The 21,567-nt window shown below is 38.3% G+C and overlaps 1 protein-coding gene across 2 annotated transcripts in view; it reads left to right on the forward strand.

The window, feature by feature from the left end:
• The first annotated feature begins 757 nt into the window (after positions 1 to 757).
• LOC131076690 (uncharacterized) overlaps positions 758 to 21,567 on the forward strand; it is an 80,541-nt gene continuing 59,731 nt past the window's right edge. Inside the window, exon 1 of one of the 2 annotated variants that reach the window (XM_058013993.2) lies at positions 758 to 1,263. In XM_058013993.2, coding sequence (XP_057869976.1) covers positions 967 to 1,263 — 297 coding nt within the window. In that variant the 5' untranslated portion in view covers positions 758 to 966. The remainder of the gene's footprint in view (positions 1,264 to 21,567) is intronic. The other variant, XM_058013994.2, reaches the window with a different exon arrangement.

The raw sequence follows: 21,567 nt of genomic DNA on the forward strand, positions 1-21,567 counted from the left end.
TTCTCACTTTTATCTCCACTAGCATATTTATTATTGCACTTACTTTTTGTCTTGTTTATCTATCAATCTATCTTGGTTGTCTATGGAGGTGGAAACACCAAAATGAGGGTTTGACTATGGCAAACCTCTAAAAGACAACCCCGACATTTTCTTTTCTAGCTTGTGCATAGGTTGCTAGGAGGAGTCTATTGCTAGAAGCTTCATTCATGGACCGATTGTGAGACCATCTCTTTCCTTCCTTTCATTCTTTCATTTTAATAGTTGTAGTCGTTTTACTTTTTGTTACATTACCACATTTAAAACACATAAGAAACACACATTCGTCGCATTGTGTTTTCTATACGAAACTTCGTACTTTGTACATGACACCAGTTCGCCACGTTGTCATCCACGATCCGCACATGCGTTCTCAAACAAAGAGTTGACAGAGGTCCTTAGAAAATCTTTGTGACCCATCCTATGTTATCTACAAGATACCTAACAACTTTGTGCGTATCATGAATAGAGTGGCTGATTAGTAAGTTCCCCAAAAATTGTTATCCGCCTCTTGAGAATGGTTCACTAATTCACTTTCCCCCTCTACAAAGTCGCAAATAATGATAAAACAAAATCCCAAATAATAAGAACTAAAATGAAAGAGCGTACATTATGCTTCTCCAATCTATCCCACCCTTGACCACATGAATTTTTCTATTCTATTGTCCTCTCTTAAATTCATTTATTACCCAATTAAAAAAAAACAAAAAATTGTTTGTGCTTAAAAAATCTTCTAGCTAGATTCCGTCCACTTACGGCTCAAAATGTTTCTTCCATCAGAAAAAGCTTTCAAACCTTCCCCAGTCCTGGGGACAGATGGTTTTGCTGTAAATCCCTCTTCTCATGTCACCACACTACATAAGTTGCATTCACGCCATGGGGATATTTAACATTGTCGAAGTCTAAGTTTTCAGGAACAAATAATTAGAGATGTTGAAACTCCCTGATTTTAACGCTTTGAGGATTGCTAATGGATATGGGCCGACACAGTTGAATCGCAGGAATTCTTGTTATCTTTTACACCAATGGAGCATGTACAGGAGCCCTATTTGCAGAGCAGGCCATTTTGGTGGCGAGTATAGTGGAAAGGGTGCATATAACAGGAAGAGAACAGGTAGAAATTCAAATGGGATAGGGGGCCAGCAGGAACATTACACGGTATTGGGATTGGCCAAAGGTGCCACTTCTGCTGATATCAAAAAGGCTTTCAGAACACTGGCTCGTCAGGTTGGCATTTTTTTTTCCTTTGAAATAGGGACAATTTAATAATGCAGAATTCGACTGTATAGTTTCGAAGGTATTTATATTGATCCATATTTCACCATTAATTGTGGACAAAAGTCATTTCTCAGAAGTATGAAGGGTCCATCTAATGCTCATCTCGTCTGTCCAGTTCTTCTCATGCTCAAGCATTCTTAATTACAATCAAGACCACTCAGCTTGCTAGCTCATTTACAAAACCCTCTGCAAGTTTTTTTTTAATTTGGTTGTCCTAAAGATTACTGGAAGCTAGTTCAATATGAAAACGTAGGTATCGTATTTTTAGTTTCAGTTTTATTCCTTAGGTCGATCTTAGATGCTTTTTAATATGGGCTGGGATTACGCTTGAATGTACTCCCAAGTTTTGAACTTACACTACACCAAAAAATTTATTTGTCCTATGGAGTTGTTTACCATCTTATCGTAGATGGGGATTTGAACCTAGGTCACACTCTTACTGCTTGGACAATGTTTCATTCGTACCTTGATTTTACGATCGAGTTATCATCCAGAAAGGAGAACTTTTTGGTGGAACGGATAATTTGAATCTGCCGTATTTATCTTCTACAAACTATACAAGACATGCCCCATTTGAAGTGATGTTTATATTAGAACTTGTTCCAAACATGGATGCCATTGAATTATTGGTGGTTTCCAATTACCTCTTTCTTTTAGGCCTGTGAAATCTATGATGGATATTTGGTAAAAGAGGAAACAGACCAATAACTATATAAAAATGTATTTTTCCTCAGTAAATTGGTAAACTCACTCGCACCCACTGAGGGGTGCGTTATTAAGCTTGTAAATTTATAATACCTCCAGGCTATGATGTCCTGTCTTAAGTGTAGGCATTCTGCCGAATTTGCTGGTAGCCACTCGCCCACTAAGTGGTGCACTACAAAGCTTAGATTGCCATTCAGCTAAGAATTTTCATCTCAGGGTTATCTATTCTGCCAAAATCTGCTTGAAACATGCACCCAATCTTATCTCCAGGTTTTTGGCCGACATTATTATAACTATTTTAACATGGGAAGTATGCGCAGTGGTGCTATTATCATGGCATTGCTCCACCTTACCACTAGACCATAATCTGCTGGACAACTGTATAGAAATGTTAGCTACAAAGTTCCATATACTAATTCATCTGAGGCTACCGTGAATATCCCATTTATTCTTTCTCAAGGTTTTTTCAGCAAATAATGGTTCACTGCTAGCTTAAATATGCAAACACGTAACCAGTAACATGCCATGTAAAAATTCTCTTTCTTCATCCTCCCAGTTGTATGTCTGTCTATATTTGGTGATTTAGTTTACTGGTCAGATGAGTATTCTAATGGGGACTGCCTCAAGATAAAGGTTGGTGTGACCTATACGTGGTCTGTAAAAAGACATAAAACTACAAAAATTGAATCATAAACATAAAAGGGGATGAGAGATTGCGTGGGGAAGGTTTTCTTCGACAGGCTTCAGTTTTATCAAAAGTGACTGAACTAAAATTTAATCTGTTAAAGCTATTTGACTATTTTGCAATCAGAGCCTTAGTAGCAGAGGGATAGTTTCTTCTATTTATTGTGAATGTCCTAGATAGGACACGAACCATGTAAGCATCAGACTTCTTCAACTATTCAATGATAAAGTAACGACATGCCAGTGGTTTGGACATTGGAGGATTTATGCGAAGCAGAGACAATCAGTGTTGGTCTGTCACCAGCAAATCAATTCTTCTAATGTGGATATCCAAGCAAGCAAGTTGCAGTAACATATTTAACATCTGCAATTGTGAATGATGCACACTCTAAGCAGTTCTTGCAACAGCATAATCTGTTCTTGATGCATGAAATGGTGTACTGTTTATAAAATCAGCATAGCCAGAATATGCATTCAGAGAAGTGCAGGAATGTGCCTACATCGTATCAAGTCCCCAAAATTCAGGGAAAGCCTGGAGACATCTGTTGCTCATCCTAGGGATGTTGTTGTTGGCAATGTGCTGGATTTGGTTAAGTGTTGTCATTGATGTCAACACTGTATCCTGGTTGGACCTATCTTGGTTAGTCTTGGTGATCATCTTGGTTTTGGCTACGATTCTGATCCGGTATGATCAGACCTCTGGAATCGGTTTTGTATTCTTACTCTGGATGGTTATATGCTTGCTATATTCTGTTGGTTCATGATTTGGTGCTTTGGCTGTTATCGCTTTTGGTATTTACTTGTAACGGCTAGCTTCTAGCTTTCCCGGGTAGCTTTACTGGTAAGTGATATTTGGTGTTTTGGTCAGTCGATCTTGGTCCGGCTTATGGAATTGGTTTCTATCATGCTGAAGGTGCTTCTTGATCATATTCCGAGTGTTTGGTGACTTTGCATTGGTTGACGTGCTGTTATGGTGGTCCTATTTGGATCTGGTTAGAATTTTTGTGTTACTTCACTAAGGGTTTCTACCGGTTGGTGAAGCGTGTTGGATTTTGGTCTTAGCGGAATTTCCGGTGGATGGAATTGTTTGGTTACTTGATTTAGGTCCATGCTATGTAATGTAAATCATAATATTGGTCTAGTGATACCGTGTAATGTAATTTTTGTTATTATGGGTATTTGGGTTTAGCCGACTTTGTCAATAAGGTTGATGATCTGTATTTATAGGTGACTTATTCATGTAATTTGAATATCGATGAGATGGATGGTTATGTTATCAGAGGAAGGTTTATGTGCGAACAAGTGATATATCATTCGGTGAAGGTTTTTGTATTGTAGGGCAGACATCTGTGCTTAACCGGAACTGTATCGAGCATTAGGAGATGCTACTTTCACAGTTCATTCTTTCCGGATTGTAGTCCGATGTTTTTGTAAGTTAGTGAGACTTCTTTTTGTGACGAGCAGTGTGCTCTAGGCTGTTGGCGTTTCTGCAAGTGTAGACCCCATTGTAATTGTTAACAATACTAATGCAGAGTATTCATCTGATTGTTGGTAGGGTTTCCCACTGAGGTTTTTCCCTTTACCAGGTTTTCCATGTCAAATATTGGTGTTGTGTGTACTGAGCTTTCATGTTGTATACTTCATTGTGTTGGTTCTTTTGTGCTCCGGTTTAATGGTTTTGATATGCATTAAGTTTTGATTTCTGATGGTAAATTGATTCACCCCCCCCTCTCAGTTTACTCCTGGTATCAGATTTGTCTAACAATTGGTATCAGAGCGAGGTCCTCTTTGCAGAAGCTTAACCGCTTGAGGAGATCTGATGGCAACTGCATCTAGTTCTACATTCAATCCCTATCGGAAGGAGAGTCCCAGATTTGATGGCACAAATTACAAAATATGGAAAAGGCGAATGAAGTTTCATCTCAGATGTCTTGGAGGTGAAGTTTGGGAGATAGTGGAGAAAGGGTATATATCTCATGATCCTAATTCTGGAACATTGACACCTATTGATGAACAGAAGAAGGCTGAAAATGATGTCAGAGCTAAAGAAGCATTGCTAAGCGCCCTATCTAATGAAAAGCTATTGAATGTCGTAGAGTTGGAGAATGCAAAGCTGATCTGGACAAAGCTTGAAACTCTTTATGAAGGTGACTAGGCTGTGAAAATTGCAAAATTTGAAGGTTTCCGGGTAAGGTATGAAACTTTGAAGATGGAAGAAGATGAGAAGATAAGTTATCTCATGGACAGAGTAAATGAGATTGTTACGGGAATCAAATGCTGTGGCAGATCGGTTAGTGAGGATGATATAGTGTCAAAAGTTCTGAGAGTTGTACCTCCGACTTGTAAGATGAAGGCTACTGCAATCAATGAATTTCGGACAATGTCAAGAACCCCTGTTATTAGAGATACACTGCTTTGAAAATTGACTGCTTTTGAGCTTGAGGAACTTGGAGATCAGAGTGCTACTAAAACTGAGACTGCATTTAAAGCATTTGCCTCCGGTAAGCAAAAGATAGATTGGAAAGAGATGTATGCTAAAAATATGGAGGACATTGAAAGAGAAGAAAGAGAACTTGAAGAGCTGGAAGCCTTGATTGCTAGAAGAATTCCTAAGGGACCAGTTGGAAGTAAGTATGAAGGAAAAGTCCCTTTTAAATGTTTTTCATGCAATAAAATTGGTCATTTTGCTTCTAGATGCCCTGAAAGAGCTGCTAGGAATCATGAAAGATTTGTGAAGAGTTATAAGCCTAATTTGGAATATCAGAACAAACCTAGATTCAAAAGGAATAAGGATAAATTATGCTGGTGATGATGATGAACCTGTGAGTGGAACCGGTAATGGAGTTGCCTCCGGTAAGGACTGGGTTTTTTATTGCTATCTAGGATGATTCTTTGGAACCTATCATTGAAGCAACTCATACTGAAGAAAAGGCTTTAGCTGCTAAAATTGAAGAAAAGGATGAATGGGTTATAGATAGTGGATGCTCACATCACATAACTGGTGACAAGAGAAAATTTCTATCACTACAAGAATTTGATGGCGGATTAGTCATATTTGGAGACAACAAGGCATGTAGGATCAAAGGCAAGGGAACAATATCATTGGATGGTAAGACTAACGCTGATAATGTTTATTATGTTGAAGGCTTAAAGCATAATCTTTTAAGTGTAGGTCAGATGGTGGATAAAGGATTTCATTTACAATTCAAGGATGGAAAATGTTAGATCATCAATAGATCTGGATTGGAAATAGCTTCTGGAACTCAGACCAATGGAAACATCTTTCATTTGAACTCCAGTGAGAAAGCTTGCTTGATTGCTCAGATTGATGAAAGCTGGTTATGGCATAAGAGGATGTGTCATTTAAATTTTGATTGCATAGTGATGACCAGTTCAACATAGGCTGTTAGAGATTTGCCCAAAAATGTCAAACCTCATAATCCGGTATGTAGAGAATGTCAAATGGGTAAGCAAGTCAAAACTTCTTTTAGAAGCATACATGATTAATCTAATGAAATTTTTTATCTTATTCATACTGATCTGTGTGGACCGACAAGGACTAAAAGTTTTTAAGGTGACAGATACTTTATCTTACTTATTGATGATTATTCTAGAATGATGTGGGTAGCATTTTTGAAAAAAATCTGAGGCTTTTGAGAAATTCAAAATCTTTAAAGCTATAGTTGAGACTGAGACAGGATTGAAGATAAAGTGTTTGAGATCATATCAAGGCGGTGAGTTTACATCCGGTGAATTCAACAACTTTTGTGAGAAGAATGGAATTAGAAGACAACTTTTTGCACCTAGGACTCCACAACAAAATGGATTGGTGGAAAGGAAGAACAAAACCTTATTGGATGCGGCAAGGACTATGATGACAAAAGCTAAATTGTCTGATATTTATTGGAGGGAAGCTGTCAATACAGTTGTATACACTTTCAACAGAGTACACATAAAAGGTGATATTGGTAAGACTCCTTATGAATTATGGTTTGGTCATACTCCTATTGTTAGATATTTTAGAATTTTTGGAAGTAAATATTACATTAGAAGAGATGATGCATTGGGAAAATTTGATCCTAGAAGTGATGAAGGAATATTTTTGGGTTAACCAAGAGCAAAGCATATAGATGTTATAACAAAAGATTGAATAGGATAACGGAGAGCATAAATGTCAAGGTGGATGTACATGGTAGTAATCAGATCAGATCATATGACTGTGGACCGGAAGATGAATTTATCAGACTTGAACCCGTAATGCATGAAGTTGCTCAGAACAGTGAACCTATCACTTCGATAACATCAGAAAACTCAACTGTGACAGAGGAACAACAGAAAGAGTTAGTACATCAAGAAAATTCAAAGACTCATAGGTATGTGAAACTAAATCATTCTGAAGATCAAATCATTGGAGATAAAAGCAAAGGTGTGATGACTAGGAGAAGGCTAGCTATTGAAGAGGCATGTTTGATTTCTCAAATTGAGCCAGAATCATTTATTGAAGCAAGTAAAGATGAAAATTGGATAAAAGCAATGGAAGAAAAAATAGATCAGATTGAAAAGAATAAGACATGGGAACTTGTTCCTAGACCTAAAGACGAGCATTATTGGAACTTAATGGGTTTACAGGAATAAATTGAATGAGGAAGGTCAAATTGTGAGGAACAAGGCTAGATTGGTTTGCAAAGGTTATTCACAGGAAGAAGGAGTTGATTATGGTGAGACTTATGCCCCGGTTGCAAGAATTGAAGTGGTAAGACTTTTTTTTGCTTATGCTGCACAAGAACTACAAGGTATATCAGATGGATTTCAAATGCGCGTTTCTGAATGAAGATCTTGAAGAGGAAGTCTACATTGAGCAACCTGATGGATTTTCTTTATAAGAAGACAAGGACATGGTTTGCAGATTGAAGAAAGCTTTATGTGTACTAAAACAAACCCCTAGGGTATGGTATGCTAGATTGGACAAATATATTTCTAAGCTTGGTTTTAGCAAAGGTAATGTTGATAGTAACCTATATTACAAAATTGAGCATAATGACATACTGATTATTGAAGTCTTTGTGGATGATACCATTTTTGGAGGAGAAGATAGTCTATGCATGAAATTTACTGATGATATGAAGAATGAATTTGAAATGTCTATGATTGGTGAGATAAATTTTTTCTTAGGTTTGCAGATTACTCAGACTGATAAAGGTATTTTCATTTGTCAAACTAAGTATGTGAAGGAGTTACTTAAGAAATTTAGACTTGAGAATTCCAAACATGTCGGTACTCCTATGATAGCCGGTTGCAAATTGTCAAAGGATGATGAATTCCCTAAAGTGAATCCAAGTAGATACAAATCAATGTTTGGTGTATTGCTGTACTTAACTCATACTAGACTTGGTATTGTGAATGCTGTTTGTATTGCCTCTAGATTTCAATTAGATCCTAGAGAAACTCATGATATTGCTGTTAAGAGGATATTCAGGTATTTGGCAGGTACAACAGACCTTGGGTTATGGTATCCAAAGAATGATGACTTCAGATTATGTGCATATACAAATTTTGTTTGGGTAGGAGATATGGATGACAAGAAGAGCACTACCGGTGGTGAATTCTTTCTTGGGAAGAAGTTGGTTTCATGGCTTAGCAAGAAACAATCATGTACTTCATTATCTACTGCTGAAGTGGAATATGTAGCTGCTGCTACCAACTGTACTCAGATTTTATGGATGAAATAAATGTTAAAAGATATAAGGGTAAGTTATGATGAGCCTATTGTTATTCACTGTGATAATACTGCTGCTATTGATATGTCAAAGAATCCGGTATCTCATTCCAAATCAAAACACATTTCTATAAGGTACAATTTCTTGAAGGAAAAGGTGGAAGCAAAGGAAGTCAGATTGGTTTATGTGCCTACTAAGGAGCAGATTGCAGATATTCTAACTAAACCATTGCTTAAAGATACTTTTGAATATCTCAGAGATTAGTTTGGGGTTACCAACCCTCCATAAGAGATTTAGGGATACATGAATGCATCAATCCGGTAAGCTTATCATATATTTTCTTTGATCTGGGTTGATGAGATGATGCTACTACTCAGGGGGAGTAGTCAGTTGTTTGGTTCAATAGCCGTCTTTTGCCATTGATGTCAAAGGGGGAGAGGTGGTATTCATGTGAAAATCAGTCACATCTTTGAGGGAGATTGTTGGCATTCCTCGGCACTTGGATATTTTTTACATTCAGTGTTGCCATCAATGCCAAAGGGGGAGATTGTTGGCAATATGTTGGATTTGGTTAAGTGTTGTCATTGATGTCAATAGTGTATCTCGGTTGGACCTATCCCGGTTAGTCTTGGTGATCATCTTGGTTTTGGCTATGATTTTGATCCGGTATAGAATCGGTTTTGGATCCTTACTCTGAATGGTTATATGCTTGCTATATTCTGTTGGTTCATGATTTGGTACTTTGGCTGTTATCGCTTTTGGTATTTATTGGTACAGGCTAGCTTCTAGCTTTCCCAGTTAGCTTTACCGGTAAGTGATATTTGGTGTTTTGGTCAGTCGATCTTGGTCTGGCTTATGGAATGGGTCTCTATCATGCTGAAGGTGCTTCTTGATCATATTTCGAGTGTTTGGTGACTTTGCATTGGCTGGTGTACTGTTATGGTGGTCCCATTTGGATCTGATTAGACTTTCTAGGTTACTTCACTAAGGGTTTCTATCGGTTGGTGAAGCATGTTGGATTTTGGTCTAAGCGGAATTTCCGACGGTTGAAATTGTTTGGTTACTTGATTTAGGTCCATGCTATGTAATGTAAATCATAATATTGGTCCGGTGATACAATGTAATGTAATTTTTGTTATTATGGGTTTATGGGTTTAGGGTTTAGGCGACCTTGTCAATAAGGTTGATGATCTGTATTTATAGGTGACTTATTCATGTAATTTGAATATCGATGGGATGGATGGTTATGTTATTAGAGGAAGGTTTATGTGCGAACAAGTGATATCATTCGGTGAAGGTTTATGTATTGTAGGACAAACATCTGTGCTTAACCAGAACTGTATCAAGCATTAGGAGATGCTACTTTCACAGTTCATTCTTTCCAGATTGTAGTCCGATGTTTTTGTAAGTCGGTGAGACTTCTTTTTGTTACGAGTAGTGCACTCTAGCCTGTTGGCTTTTCTGCAAGTGCATACCCCATTGTAATTGTTCACAATACTACTGTGGAGTATTCATCTGATTGTGGGTAGGGTTTCCCACCGTGATTTTCCCCTCTACCGGGTTTTCCATGTCAAAATATTGGTGTTGTGTGTATTGAGATTTCATGTTGTATACTTCATTGTGTTGGTTCTTTTGTGCTCTGGTTTAATGGTTTTGATATGCATTAAGTTCTGATTTTTGATGGTAAACTAATTCACCCCCCCCCTCTCAGTTTACTCCTAGTATCGGATCTGTCTAACAAATTTTCCTGTGTTTCTTGCTGATCAATACATCTAGATGTCTTCTAACCTAAGTGGCTACATCTATAAGTCTCCTATAGGGTCTCTTTTTATAACAGAGAAAAAATATATTTTCCTAGAGTTTTTCTAATTGCTGATATTCTTGTCCACCTCTCGAAAATGGCAGTATTTAAAAAGTATACCTCATTTCTTATCTCACCTTTTCTGCTTGGCAGTAGTATATAAACTTTCATGACTTATACTTTACTTGCCATTATTTCTATAGCTAAATGATGATATTTAATTTGCTTTCATTTTGATTCAATATTGATAAGTAAATTTCAATTGTGAATTCTAGATTGAATGTTGCATTACGTCATTTAAATGTTCATTTCATTGTCTTTTAAGATCATTTAGCCAAGGTTTTTCCAATTTGCAATACAAAATAACATTGAACTACAGGGAACTACAATAGTTCTTGTAGCCTATCATTCCCCTCATAGTGAGGCTTCTTATAGCCTTCCTCTCATTAGAATCCCCTCTTCACATTCGGGGGTCTTCATTTTTTCCCCTTCTCAGTAGAGGTCTCTCATCCCTCTCTCCTTTCTCTACTGAATAGCCTGCTAAACCCGAAAGAGTCTCTTTATACTAGAAGATCAAAACCTATGTAACAATGATTAACTCTAGTCAATAAGTTGTTATGAATCTTGTTGTCATCCAGCAAGAAAGAATAAAATTTTTAGATCTTGATGCCAACAATAAAAGAAAAATTGCCACAAGAAACAACTGTGTACTAGAGTGGTCACTGCTATTCCAAGATAACGACACAAGGATAACGACCTAGATGAAGCCAACACATCGTCACATGCAATGTCCCCCTTTTGAAATAGGATTTAGTAGTAAATAATAATAAAAAATTAAAAACTTAAAAAAAATAATAAATTGAAATAGAAAAAAAATAATAATAAAAATAAAATACAGTATAATTATAAAATATAAATTTAATTGAGTTTAATGAATGGTCAAAGAGCATGAAATAAAAATTTATGATTATTGAAGGATTAAAGGTATAAAAGGAATGAATCAATCATCAACTTGGAAAGGAATGGGGGAAAACATAAGTAACTTGAGGAAATGTAAAATAAATAATTATTTTCAAAAGACAACAATTAAGGATGAATAGTTGGACTCTTTCAAAGAGTAGAAATAGTGTGACTCCATCCCAATTTTAATATATAGAAAGGACATCAAATCATTTGGAGATGTATCAATTCAGATCATAACAATTTAGAGCAGAAATTCAGAATGACACTCAGAAATAAAGGAATCCAAGAGATTTGGAAAATAATTTATTATTTTCAAAAGGTAGCAATAAAGGGTGGTGACTCAATTCTTGTGAAAGGTGGTGACTCTTTCACCAGTAAAATATAAAGAAGAGATCATTTCAAGGATTCGATCATCACTCTATCAATTCAGAATTCATTCAATCATTACTCACCAATACATTAAATCAACAATCATTAAATCATCACTCATGAATCTATCAAGGGAAATCACTCAATCATCCATTAATCATCAATTGGGAAAAAAGGAATCAATCAAGCAATCAATCATAAAAACATCCATCATTCAAACAACAACTATTCAAGCATCAACCATTCATCATTCTAACATCAAATCATTCAAATATCAATTGTTAAGACATGAACCATTCAAACATCAATTCCTTTTAGTATCATTTAAGCATTCACTCATCAATCCTTCAAGAAATGACAATAAAGAGAAATCAAGCAATCAACAATAATCTAGTAATAAATTAAGATATTGGTTTCGAATTCTAGTTAGTACTTTCAATTTGGATGGGGTCTGGGTCCACGGGGTGGGCTAAGGTTTGGAAGGACAGGGTCTTTTCTTACCCTTTGACAAGCCAGGGACAGGGTCCTTGGTATTGTCACTGGGACAAGGTCTGGGCAAATGGGGTGAGCTAGGGTTTGGAGGGACAATGGCTTTTCCTACCTTTGACAAACTAGGGATAGGGTCCTTGGTTTTGTCACTATTGAGCTAGGGACGAGGTCTTTTAACTCAACAGATTTGTAAGGTATCTACATGTTGTGACCTTTTCCACACATCGCCCCATTGCAAATGGGGACCCTCTCTTTTCCTGCTTTCTAGGGTTTTTGTTAGTGTCCCATGGCCTTTCGCTTCAGTTTTGCCAAGCCTTGCTCAGTTTTGAACGGTTCAAGTGCTAGAGATTGAAAGCTAGTTTTTGCAAGCCAAGTGATAACAGAGTCTGGATATCGTCAAAGTGCCTAGAAAGGCCAAAGGACGAAGATCGCAATTGATTTGGACGAATTTGGACAACTTTCTATTTTTAGAAAGTTTGCTTTTTTTGCTTTTTCCTATTTTTTAGGAAGTTTCGTTTTTGGTGTTTTTAGCCCGTTCCTGATATGGCTATTTTTAGAAAGTTTTCCCTATTTTTTAGGGATGTCTGCTTTTTGCTTTTTCGGAATGGGGACCTAGGGTTTGCACTTACACCACTGACCAGCTTCGACCGGGACTCAAAAATTCCAAGTTTTGACTTAAAAAGCTAAATCCCTAGATTTTAGGCTTTTTGCTTTTTCGGGATGCGAACCTAGGGTTTACACTTGCACCACTGACCAGCTTTGACCGGGACTCAAAAATTTCAAGTTTTGACCTAAAAAGCTAAATCCCTAGATTTTAGGCTTTTTTTTGCTTTTTCGGAATGGGCACCTAGGGTTTGCACTGATACCACTGACCTGCTTCGACCGCGATCGAAAATTTTCAAGTTTTGACCCAAAAAGCTAAGTTCCTATATTTTAGGGGGTCATGGCACATTCAAAGGATAATCAGCTCGAAAAATCATCTAAGTCTGGAATGTCATCCTGATCCTGAAATTTGACTAAGTCTGGAAAATTGAAGAATCCTCCAAAATCTAGATTTTGTATTATTAGTCCCAGAGGTCCGAAACCACTCTCAAACATCCTGACAATATATATGAAATATAACTTAAAGTATAAGTCTCTTTCTTATACTTAAATGTTATATTTCATATATAGTCCGCCCTCTTGAGAGCCTCCAAAAGTCCGCTTTGAAGAGAGAGCTCTAAACTCCGCCCTATATTAGGAGATGCCTAAAGTCCGCCAAGGGCCTAGTCTAAACTCCACCTTGGTAGTCAAGTCAGCAAAAGTCCACCAGACCATGTGGGAACACCTTCCAAAGTCTGCCATCCTAGACATGCATTCAAAGTCCGGCATAGGAGATGTGTTCTAAACTCCGCCCAAGAGGAGCCTCCAAAGAAGTCCGCCATGCAACTTGAGGAGCCCATGAGGGGAGGTCTAGAAGTCCGCCATGTGGGAGCCTTGTCTGAAGTCCGCCCAAGCTAGAGGACTCACCAAAGCCTGCTCTAGGAAAAGGTAACACCAAAGTCCGCCCTTGGATAGAAGGTCACCAAGGGGTGCCACCAAACTCCGCCTTGCATGGAGGTGTCTTAGAAGTCTGCCATGTGTGTGTGGGGTGCATAGGGGTATAGCCAAAAGTCCGCCCAAGCATGTCAAGTGGTGGGGACCTTGTCTAAAGTCCGCCCAAGGTACAAAGTTAACGTTGAGAACCTCCTAAAGTCCGCCATGACTTAGGGTCACCTCCTAAAGTCCGTCATATGTTGGAAAGCTCATCAAGAGAGCCCTTCAAACTCCGCCATAGCCATATGGAAGTAACACCTCCAAACTCCGCCATGTTGGAGAGATGTTTAAAGTCCGCTCATGATGGTGTGTAAGCCTCTTAAGGCCTCCCAAACTCCGCCCAAAACTTGATGATGAAGATAGTCATGGCATCCTCCAAAGTCCGCCATAGAGGTAGACCAAAAGTCCGCCATGCTGGTTGAAGACTTCCTAAACTCTGCCTTGAAGAAAGCCTTCCAAACTCTGCCATACCATGTGGGAGGGCCATCAAAACTCCACCCAAGCATGCCAAGTGGTGGTCATGCTTTGTCAAAAGCCCGCCCATGTTGGAGACCCTCTAAAACTCCGCCCTAGGCCTTCAAACGTTGAAGAGAAGTCTTAGAAGTCCGCCATAAAGAGGTTGACCAAGAGTTCGCCATAGGTTAAGAAGACTAAGAAGAGGAAGCTCAAAACTCCGCCCTCCTTGGTGCCACCTCTAAACTCCGCCCTATGACTTGTGGAGTGAGGAAAGAAGATATGGGGGTCTTACCTAAACTCCGCCCTATCCATGAGACCCTCCAAAGTCCGCCATGAGGAGATGCCATAGAAGTCCGCTTGAGGAGAAGGTAGTTCAAACTCCGCCATGGTGGAAGTAACACCAAAGTTCGCCCTATCCAAGGAGATGATAGAGAGCTTCTAAAAGTCCGCCATGCTGGTTGAAGACCAGCAAAAGTCCGCCATGTCGAGGAAGATAGAACTCCGTCCTAGGCCTTCAAAGGTTGTAAAAGATGCCTTAAAACTCTGCCATGCAAAGGAAGAGCATCAAAGAAGATCTTCAAAACTCCGCTCTAGGCCATGTGAAGGCCTTCTCAAACTCCGCCATGCCTTGGAGAGGTAAGGAAAGTCCGCCCAAGTTTGAGGAAGATGAAGGTAAGCCTCCAAAAGTCCGCCTACACATGAAAGTCAAACAAAATCAATTAGAATGCAAGTGATGTCATGAAAATCCTCCAAGATTTCGAACTTAGAGACCAAAATAGAAAGTTCTTTGGAAGAGAATATTTGAAGATTGATAAGGATTTCGAACTTAAATACAAAATGGAAAGTTTTAAAAGAGAATATTGGAAGATTAATAAATATTTCGAACTTATAGCCAAATTGGAAACTTTTGGAAGATATTTTTCTCGAATTTGGAAACATGACAACACTTTCCTAAAGCATGAAGTTAAAATTGGAAACATGAGTTGGAAGATTTTAAGGGTTTCTGATTGAGGATTTAACTTTATTTACAAATACTTCGTTGTAAACTTCATTTCTACACCAAGAAGTTCGAAAATATTAAGGAGAGCATAGTAAAATACTTTCAATTTGGAGTTCATCTGGAGAAAGTTTTGGATATTGCTGGAAGTTGGATAAACTTTTTTTTGACAAAAGTTTCACAGATTTTTGGAGAAAGACAACCAATATAAGGAAGAATTATTGAATCTCTCCTGAATTTTTGAGTATTTTTGAGAAATTTCCCGCTTTACTTCCGTTTATTCGAAGGTGAAGTTGAATTTACGATGCAGATTTGTGCATTTTCTGAGTTTTTCATAGTCATCGAAAATGATTTTAGTGGATTTATTCGAATTCATAATGAAGGAAAATCATTTTATTGACTAAGTAAGAGGGTTATAACACTTGGTGTTGGATTGTGATCATAGTTATCTTGAAGGTTGGAGAATTGACATGTGAAAATCCCATTCTCATGGCTAAGTATGAAAATGAAATAAAATCTCCAAACACTTAGCCATTCACGGCCTCGATTTTATTTAATCCAAGATAGATTTTTAACTTATTTTCCTTTGGTTTTATAGGTCACAAGAGGAAATAGAAGTGGGATCATCATAGAGATCGCAACTGGAGTTCCAAGCCAAACGAAAGATTGAGGACATTTTCACAGGCAAGGTTCATCCAGGCATGAAGATAGCCAAAATTTGGCAAGCCAAATGAAAGATTGAGGACATTTTCACAGGCAAGGTTCATCCGGGCATGAAGATAGCCAAAATTTGGCTAAGTATGGGAAATGTTTTATAGAGAAAATTCCAATTTCCTCAATTATGAGGAAGGCAGGGAGAAATCCTTCTCCAAATTTCAGGGTATCAAGAAGGAGGGCAGGATCACATCAAATGTCTGAACAGCTTGATCCCATCATTTCATATTTGCAAGGGGTTATCTAGAGCTTTTACCCTCCTCCCACGCAACATAAATTGGCAGTTGAAGGCAGGATCGTCACAGAAAACACAAATGGAGTTTCAAGCCAAATTCAGAATTGAAGATAGGACCACGAGCAAGGTTCGTCCAAGCATAGAGAAGGCCAAAATCTGGCTAAGTATGATAGATACTTCACGAAGGGATTTCTTCTCCAAATTCGAGGCACTTGAAAGAATCTCAAGGCATCAAGAAAGAAAAGTTCTCAGACTTGGTGAAAATATGGAAAAGTTAAATAAACTTCCAACCTCTTGAAGGATTTCATCTCCTGAAGAAATTAAGAAGGACAAGCTCCCAAGCAAAATCAAATGGCGACAAGAAGGAATCAAATTTCCATACTTAGACGATTTCTTGACACAAATTGGAGAATTCAAGGAAGACATCCAACACGTTGAGGTGGCGCCTCGTCATCTTCCAACCAATCAGATCGCTCCAAGTCAGCATGTCCAGGTTCGATGAACCTGACTTATCCAGAAGCTTCTAGAAGGGCACACTTCACAATGCAACAACCTTCTATCTTCATTTGATGGTTCATATTTAGCAAGAAGGACAAGTGTCCCAAATGTAATTTTCTCATTGGTCGAGGGTAGTTAGTTTTGGGAAACCCTAATTAGGGTTTGTAGCTTTCAATCTGGGCCCTTGATCACTATTTGATCTCGGCCATTCATTAATTTTTGAAAACTATATAAGGCTACCTCCTCTCATTTGGAGAGTGTGAGGTTTTTGATGTATTGTTGCTTAAGGTCATTTCCAGATAATATATTGCATGTGCGTTGCTTTGTAATCTCTATTATTTGAATGATTTGCATGGTTTCAATTTCCTCAACACCTAGTTAAAATTAATCTAGATTTGCTTTCATTGTTGTTAATTTGAATGAAGGATTTGATAAGTGTCAATTGATGGTGTATCTCCGCTCATACTTTGGTAAATGGATGATTTCCATTTTACCGTGCAAAGTTAGTCTGAGCCTATCCCTTGTGCATCCCAACATCTCGATCATAAGCACAACCCATTGAAGATTGCATCGGCCTTGTGTAGTTGTCCCTAGTGTGGCGAAGCAAGGTTTGGTTTCTCGAGAACATCCAATTGATACCGTCTCCAGAGTTCGTAGGATTAGATTAGCCTTCTTAACCCTATCCTTTTTTCCTTTTCTTTCGAAAGTCTAAATCCCAGAAAATCCCCCCAAAAAAAGAAGAGCCTAAAATTGCTAAATCCATCTAAGTCCAGCAGTTCAGGATACTTGTTAAATGTAAGTCCCCCTTGAAATTTCAGCATACACTACCCAAGAAGCTATTCCACTAAAGTCGCTTGTTCGCACATATAGACCTTGGAATCAGTAGTGATTTTTCAGGAGAGGATAGGATACCTCCTTCGGGTATCCTATCCTAATGTTTGGTAGATGATAAAACAAACACCAACACTACAGAGAATTCACGACTTGATCAATTGAGTATTGTGCTATGATTTGCTGATTTGAGTATTATTGATCGTTGACAAGATTGACAAGACAGTTTGAAGGAGAATTATTGCAGAAAATCAAGATAAGTATTATCTTTTGAATTATTCATAGAATTATAAGTTCAATATTATAGTAAAATTTCTTCATTTTTGATAAAATTATATTTATAAATATATTGCAATTGTCATCTTAATTTGGAACCATTGTTTTAGGGCAAAAATTAGGAGTATCCCAAGAAGGGACATTACATCACAGAATTGAGGAATACACCAATAAGTGGATGGAGCATGGAGAGAGAGAAAACAACCAACTAAATTGTTGCCATGTTACCAAAGAATATTGTAGTCGGTGTACAATGCCTATTGTTATGTTTGATAATATTGGTTATTCGACAATGTAGTAATTGTCCAAATTAAGTTTGTTGTCACTCTTGGGTATTTATGTGTCGGTTGGTTGACAGTGATGTTCATCTTGGCAATTCTTGAGTCCTTTAAATCTGTTGTGCATCGTCAAGGAAAGTAGCATGTTATAGTTAGACGAACTGGAATCCTTGGCCAACCATCTTTGGTCTTTTACTTTGTAATAATTTCATGTGCAAATAAAGATATATATTACTCCTATATCTGGTATGCATTGTCATCTGTATTGTTACTTGTATTTAATTTATTAGATATAGCAGTAAACATTTGGCGCTATTGCCTTAAAAGAAATTGGGTTAGATTGAGCGATTCATGCCCTTAGATCCCAATAAAGTCGGGAAGAGGCCACAAGGTGGTTAAGACCAATCGATGGGGAGATCTTTACGGATTGTAGAACAAAGAGAACTAAGAAGAAGATTACGAGGAACATTTGAGGAAAATCTAGTTGGACGATTAGATAATTCGTTCGTATAGTCAATGCTGGATGAGGAGTGCAAAGAGGGAAATCTTGAACTCATAGGCATATTCCATCGACTATCCATCTTAGGGGAACCAAGAATTGGAGGATCCGAACCACAAACTCTCGAATAGAGGGAGTACAAGAATGAGTTAGAGCCTAGAAGTACTAGGAGTGTTGGGTACGCCGAAGGCAGATGTATAGAGGACGCGCGCGTGGCCCACAATGCTGGGAAAGCATCGAAACGTAGTGGTTAGAACAATCCACCCAAGTCCAGCACGCAAGGGAGTAAGTAGGTGAGAAAGATGGTGACTCCTTCAACAAGTATGAATATGGATCGACAAAAGTTGTCAAAGTTCACGGGAATGGGTCAGAGGATCCTACGCGACATTGCAAGACGTGCAAAACCATCTGGTTGGCAAGCGGTCAATTAGATAAAGACTACTAGTTGAGGGTATTTCTTGCAATGTTACGGTGAATCACCATCGATTGGTTCTCATAACTAGAAGACGGACACACAAAATCTTGGAAAAAGATGAAGGCGGCGTTCTAGGCAGAGTTTAAACTTCTACAAGATGATAATGAAATTGTTGCTGAAATCTACAATACCAAACAAGGGAAGCATGAGAATGCGTAGACATACTATCGTAGGCTCGAGGAGTTGTTGAGTAAGATGGAGAGTTGACCAACCGATGGGTTGAAGAAGAGGTGGTTCATCAAGGGACTGATCACCTCGTTGTACAAGAAGATGAAAGTATTGCCTCTGTCCTCTTATGTTGATGCTTACAATTAGGATATGATGAGATTAATGAAAGAATTGAAGGCAGAGAAAGGAATTAGTAAAGAAACTAATGAACTATGGTGAACTGAGTGCAAAATTGAGGGGCACACGAAAGCTAATTGTCCTAGAAAGATGTTCTATGAGATTTGCTAGGTGATGGATAGTTGATGGGTGACAAACACCATCATTGATTGAGGCTCAGGAGTCAATTTGTTGCCAGAGGAAACGTGGAAATGTCTTGGAAAGCCAACACTCTAGCCGCCAACCTTCCACTTGGTGGGTGCCGATCATCATGGCGTTAAGCCATTAGGGACATTGATGGCACAAAAAGTAACAATTGCCACATAGTACTTTTTCCTAGATTTCGTAGTTATCCCATTGTAGAAGAAGGCATACGACTCTCTCCTTGGGGGGGTTGGTTGATCATTGCCAAGGCAAACCACAATTAGAAGCGAAACACACTCTCGATTGAGAGTAAAGGGACAAAGTACATCATCTAACTGAGGAATCAGGTAGTGAGCGAAGAACTGACATCCTTCAAATTAGAATCCGAAGATGGAGAGTGGGGTATGGATAAAGGAAAACAATGGAACCTAATGATGAAGGCGTGCTCAAGTTGGAAGATTGCTTTGAAGATGAGATGAGTTCCTTAAATGGACTATGCCACTGGCAAATGGAGGACTACAAGGTATTTTTGCCAATGTGTAATTTTCTTGAAGCCACAACTTTTGGTGAAGAGAAACTGATGAAAGTGTGTAAAGTTATGGATGATATGTCTGATGGTACGGAGATGGAAAATGGAAGGAATAAGAAATGGAATCGAAGAAAATTAAAAATTTAAGGAGGCAAAATATGGAGTTGGCCAATGAGAAAAAAATAAAAAATGGAGGTATTAAACTAGTACAACACCCAACATTGGTATGACACTTAATACTCAATGCATGACCTCTATGGAGTTTTATAGTATGGCATCCAAGTCTTCATTTCGTATGCTAGCATTTGACAAAGCCCATCCAACAATCTTGGTACGACACTTTAATATTTTGGCATCTGCATTATGAGGTCCGACATACTATATAGCATTCCCAGACCCTCACACAGTACGACAAGGATCCAAGACCATATGCCATAAACAACCTAGCTAGTTTGTATGGAGGAAGGGACATCAACACATGGCCATACAGGAACATTAAACCGTATGAGGAGCAGATTTGAAAGCCGTACAACAAGAATAGAAGGAAACCGTATGAGGAGAAGAGGATGTCATATGGACAAGAAAAGAGCACACTTCGTACGGACAAGTACTAACTGCATATGATCGATATCATCCAGCCATACATAGAGCAGAAGTATCCATATGCAACCCACATCATGGGGCCGTACAGGGAACAAAGGAGGCCATACGGGGGTGGTATAAGGCCATCTGGGAGGGCAAGGCAGACGTATGTGATTTGTATCAGTGAGTGCGTGATTTGTATTAGCCCGTATGTGATTTGTATTAGATTGTACGTGATTTGTAGCGGGCCTTACATGAGGTGAGGTGGGCCGTACGTGGTCAGGATGCACAGGAAGGACAACAAAAATAGGTGGTAGGATTGGTATGACAATCTTATGTGAGTTGTGATACAACAACTTCTAGTACAACCATCAATTTTGAAGTGGAGAGTACAACTTGATTAGAATTTTGACATCATATGCTGGTTAAACACTACAAAATTCTATTTTTTTGGCTTCATCAACATTGTTTTTGGTGTCTTAAAAATCACAAATTTGATGTGCACTGCCCCGGGACCCTGCAAGGGGCAGTGCCCCTTTACCTCCATTTTTTCAAGTACACTTCCACTTTGAGTTTGCACAATACAAGTCATTGTCTGCATTCTTGTCATTAGTCTTCCTGAATATTACTTGATGTTTACTTCTTGTCTAGAAGACAACTTTTTTCTTTTTGGGGGGATGATGTACTCAACATACAATGCCTATTGTTATGTTGATAATATTGGTTATCTGACAATGTAGTAATTGTCCAATTTAAGTTTGTTATCACTCTCAGGTAGTTATGTGTCAGTTGGTTGATGGTTGTGTTCATCTTGGCAATCGTCAAGTCTTAAATATGTCGTGTATTGTCACGGAAGGTAGCATTGTATAGTCGGATGAATTGGAATCCTTGGCTGACCATCTTTGGTCTTCTTCTTTGTAATAATTTCATGTGCAAATAAAGATATATTTTACTCTTGTATTTGGTATGCATTGTCATCTATATTGTTACTTCCTGTGGTTAATTTATTAGATATAGCAATAAACAAATATACTTGAGCTTCTGGGTGAAAGAATGGCCAAAGTCGATAGCAGATTACCAACAGCCCTAGAGAATAAATAAATAGCCATAGA

Source organism: Cryptomeria japonica, chromosome 4 (genome assembly GCF_030272615.1).
Source record: "Cryptomeria japonica chromosome 4, Sugi_1.0, whole genome shotgun sequence".
Lineage (NCBI taxonomy): Eukaryota > Viridiplantae > Streptophyta > Pinopsida > Cupressales > Cupressaceae > Cryptomeria > Cryptomeria japonica.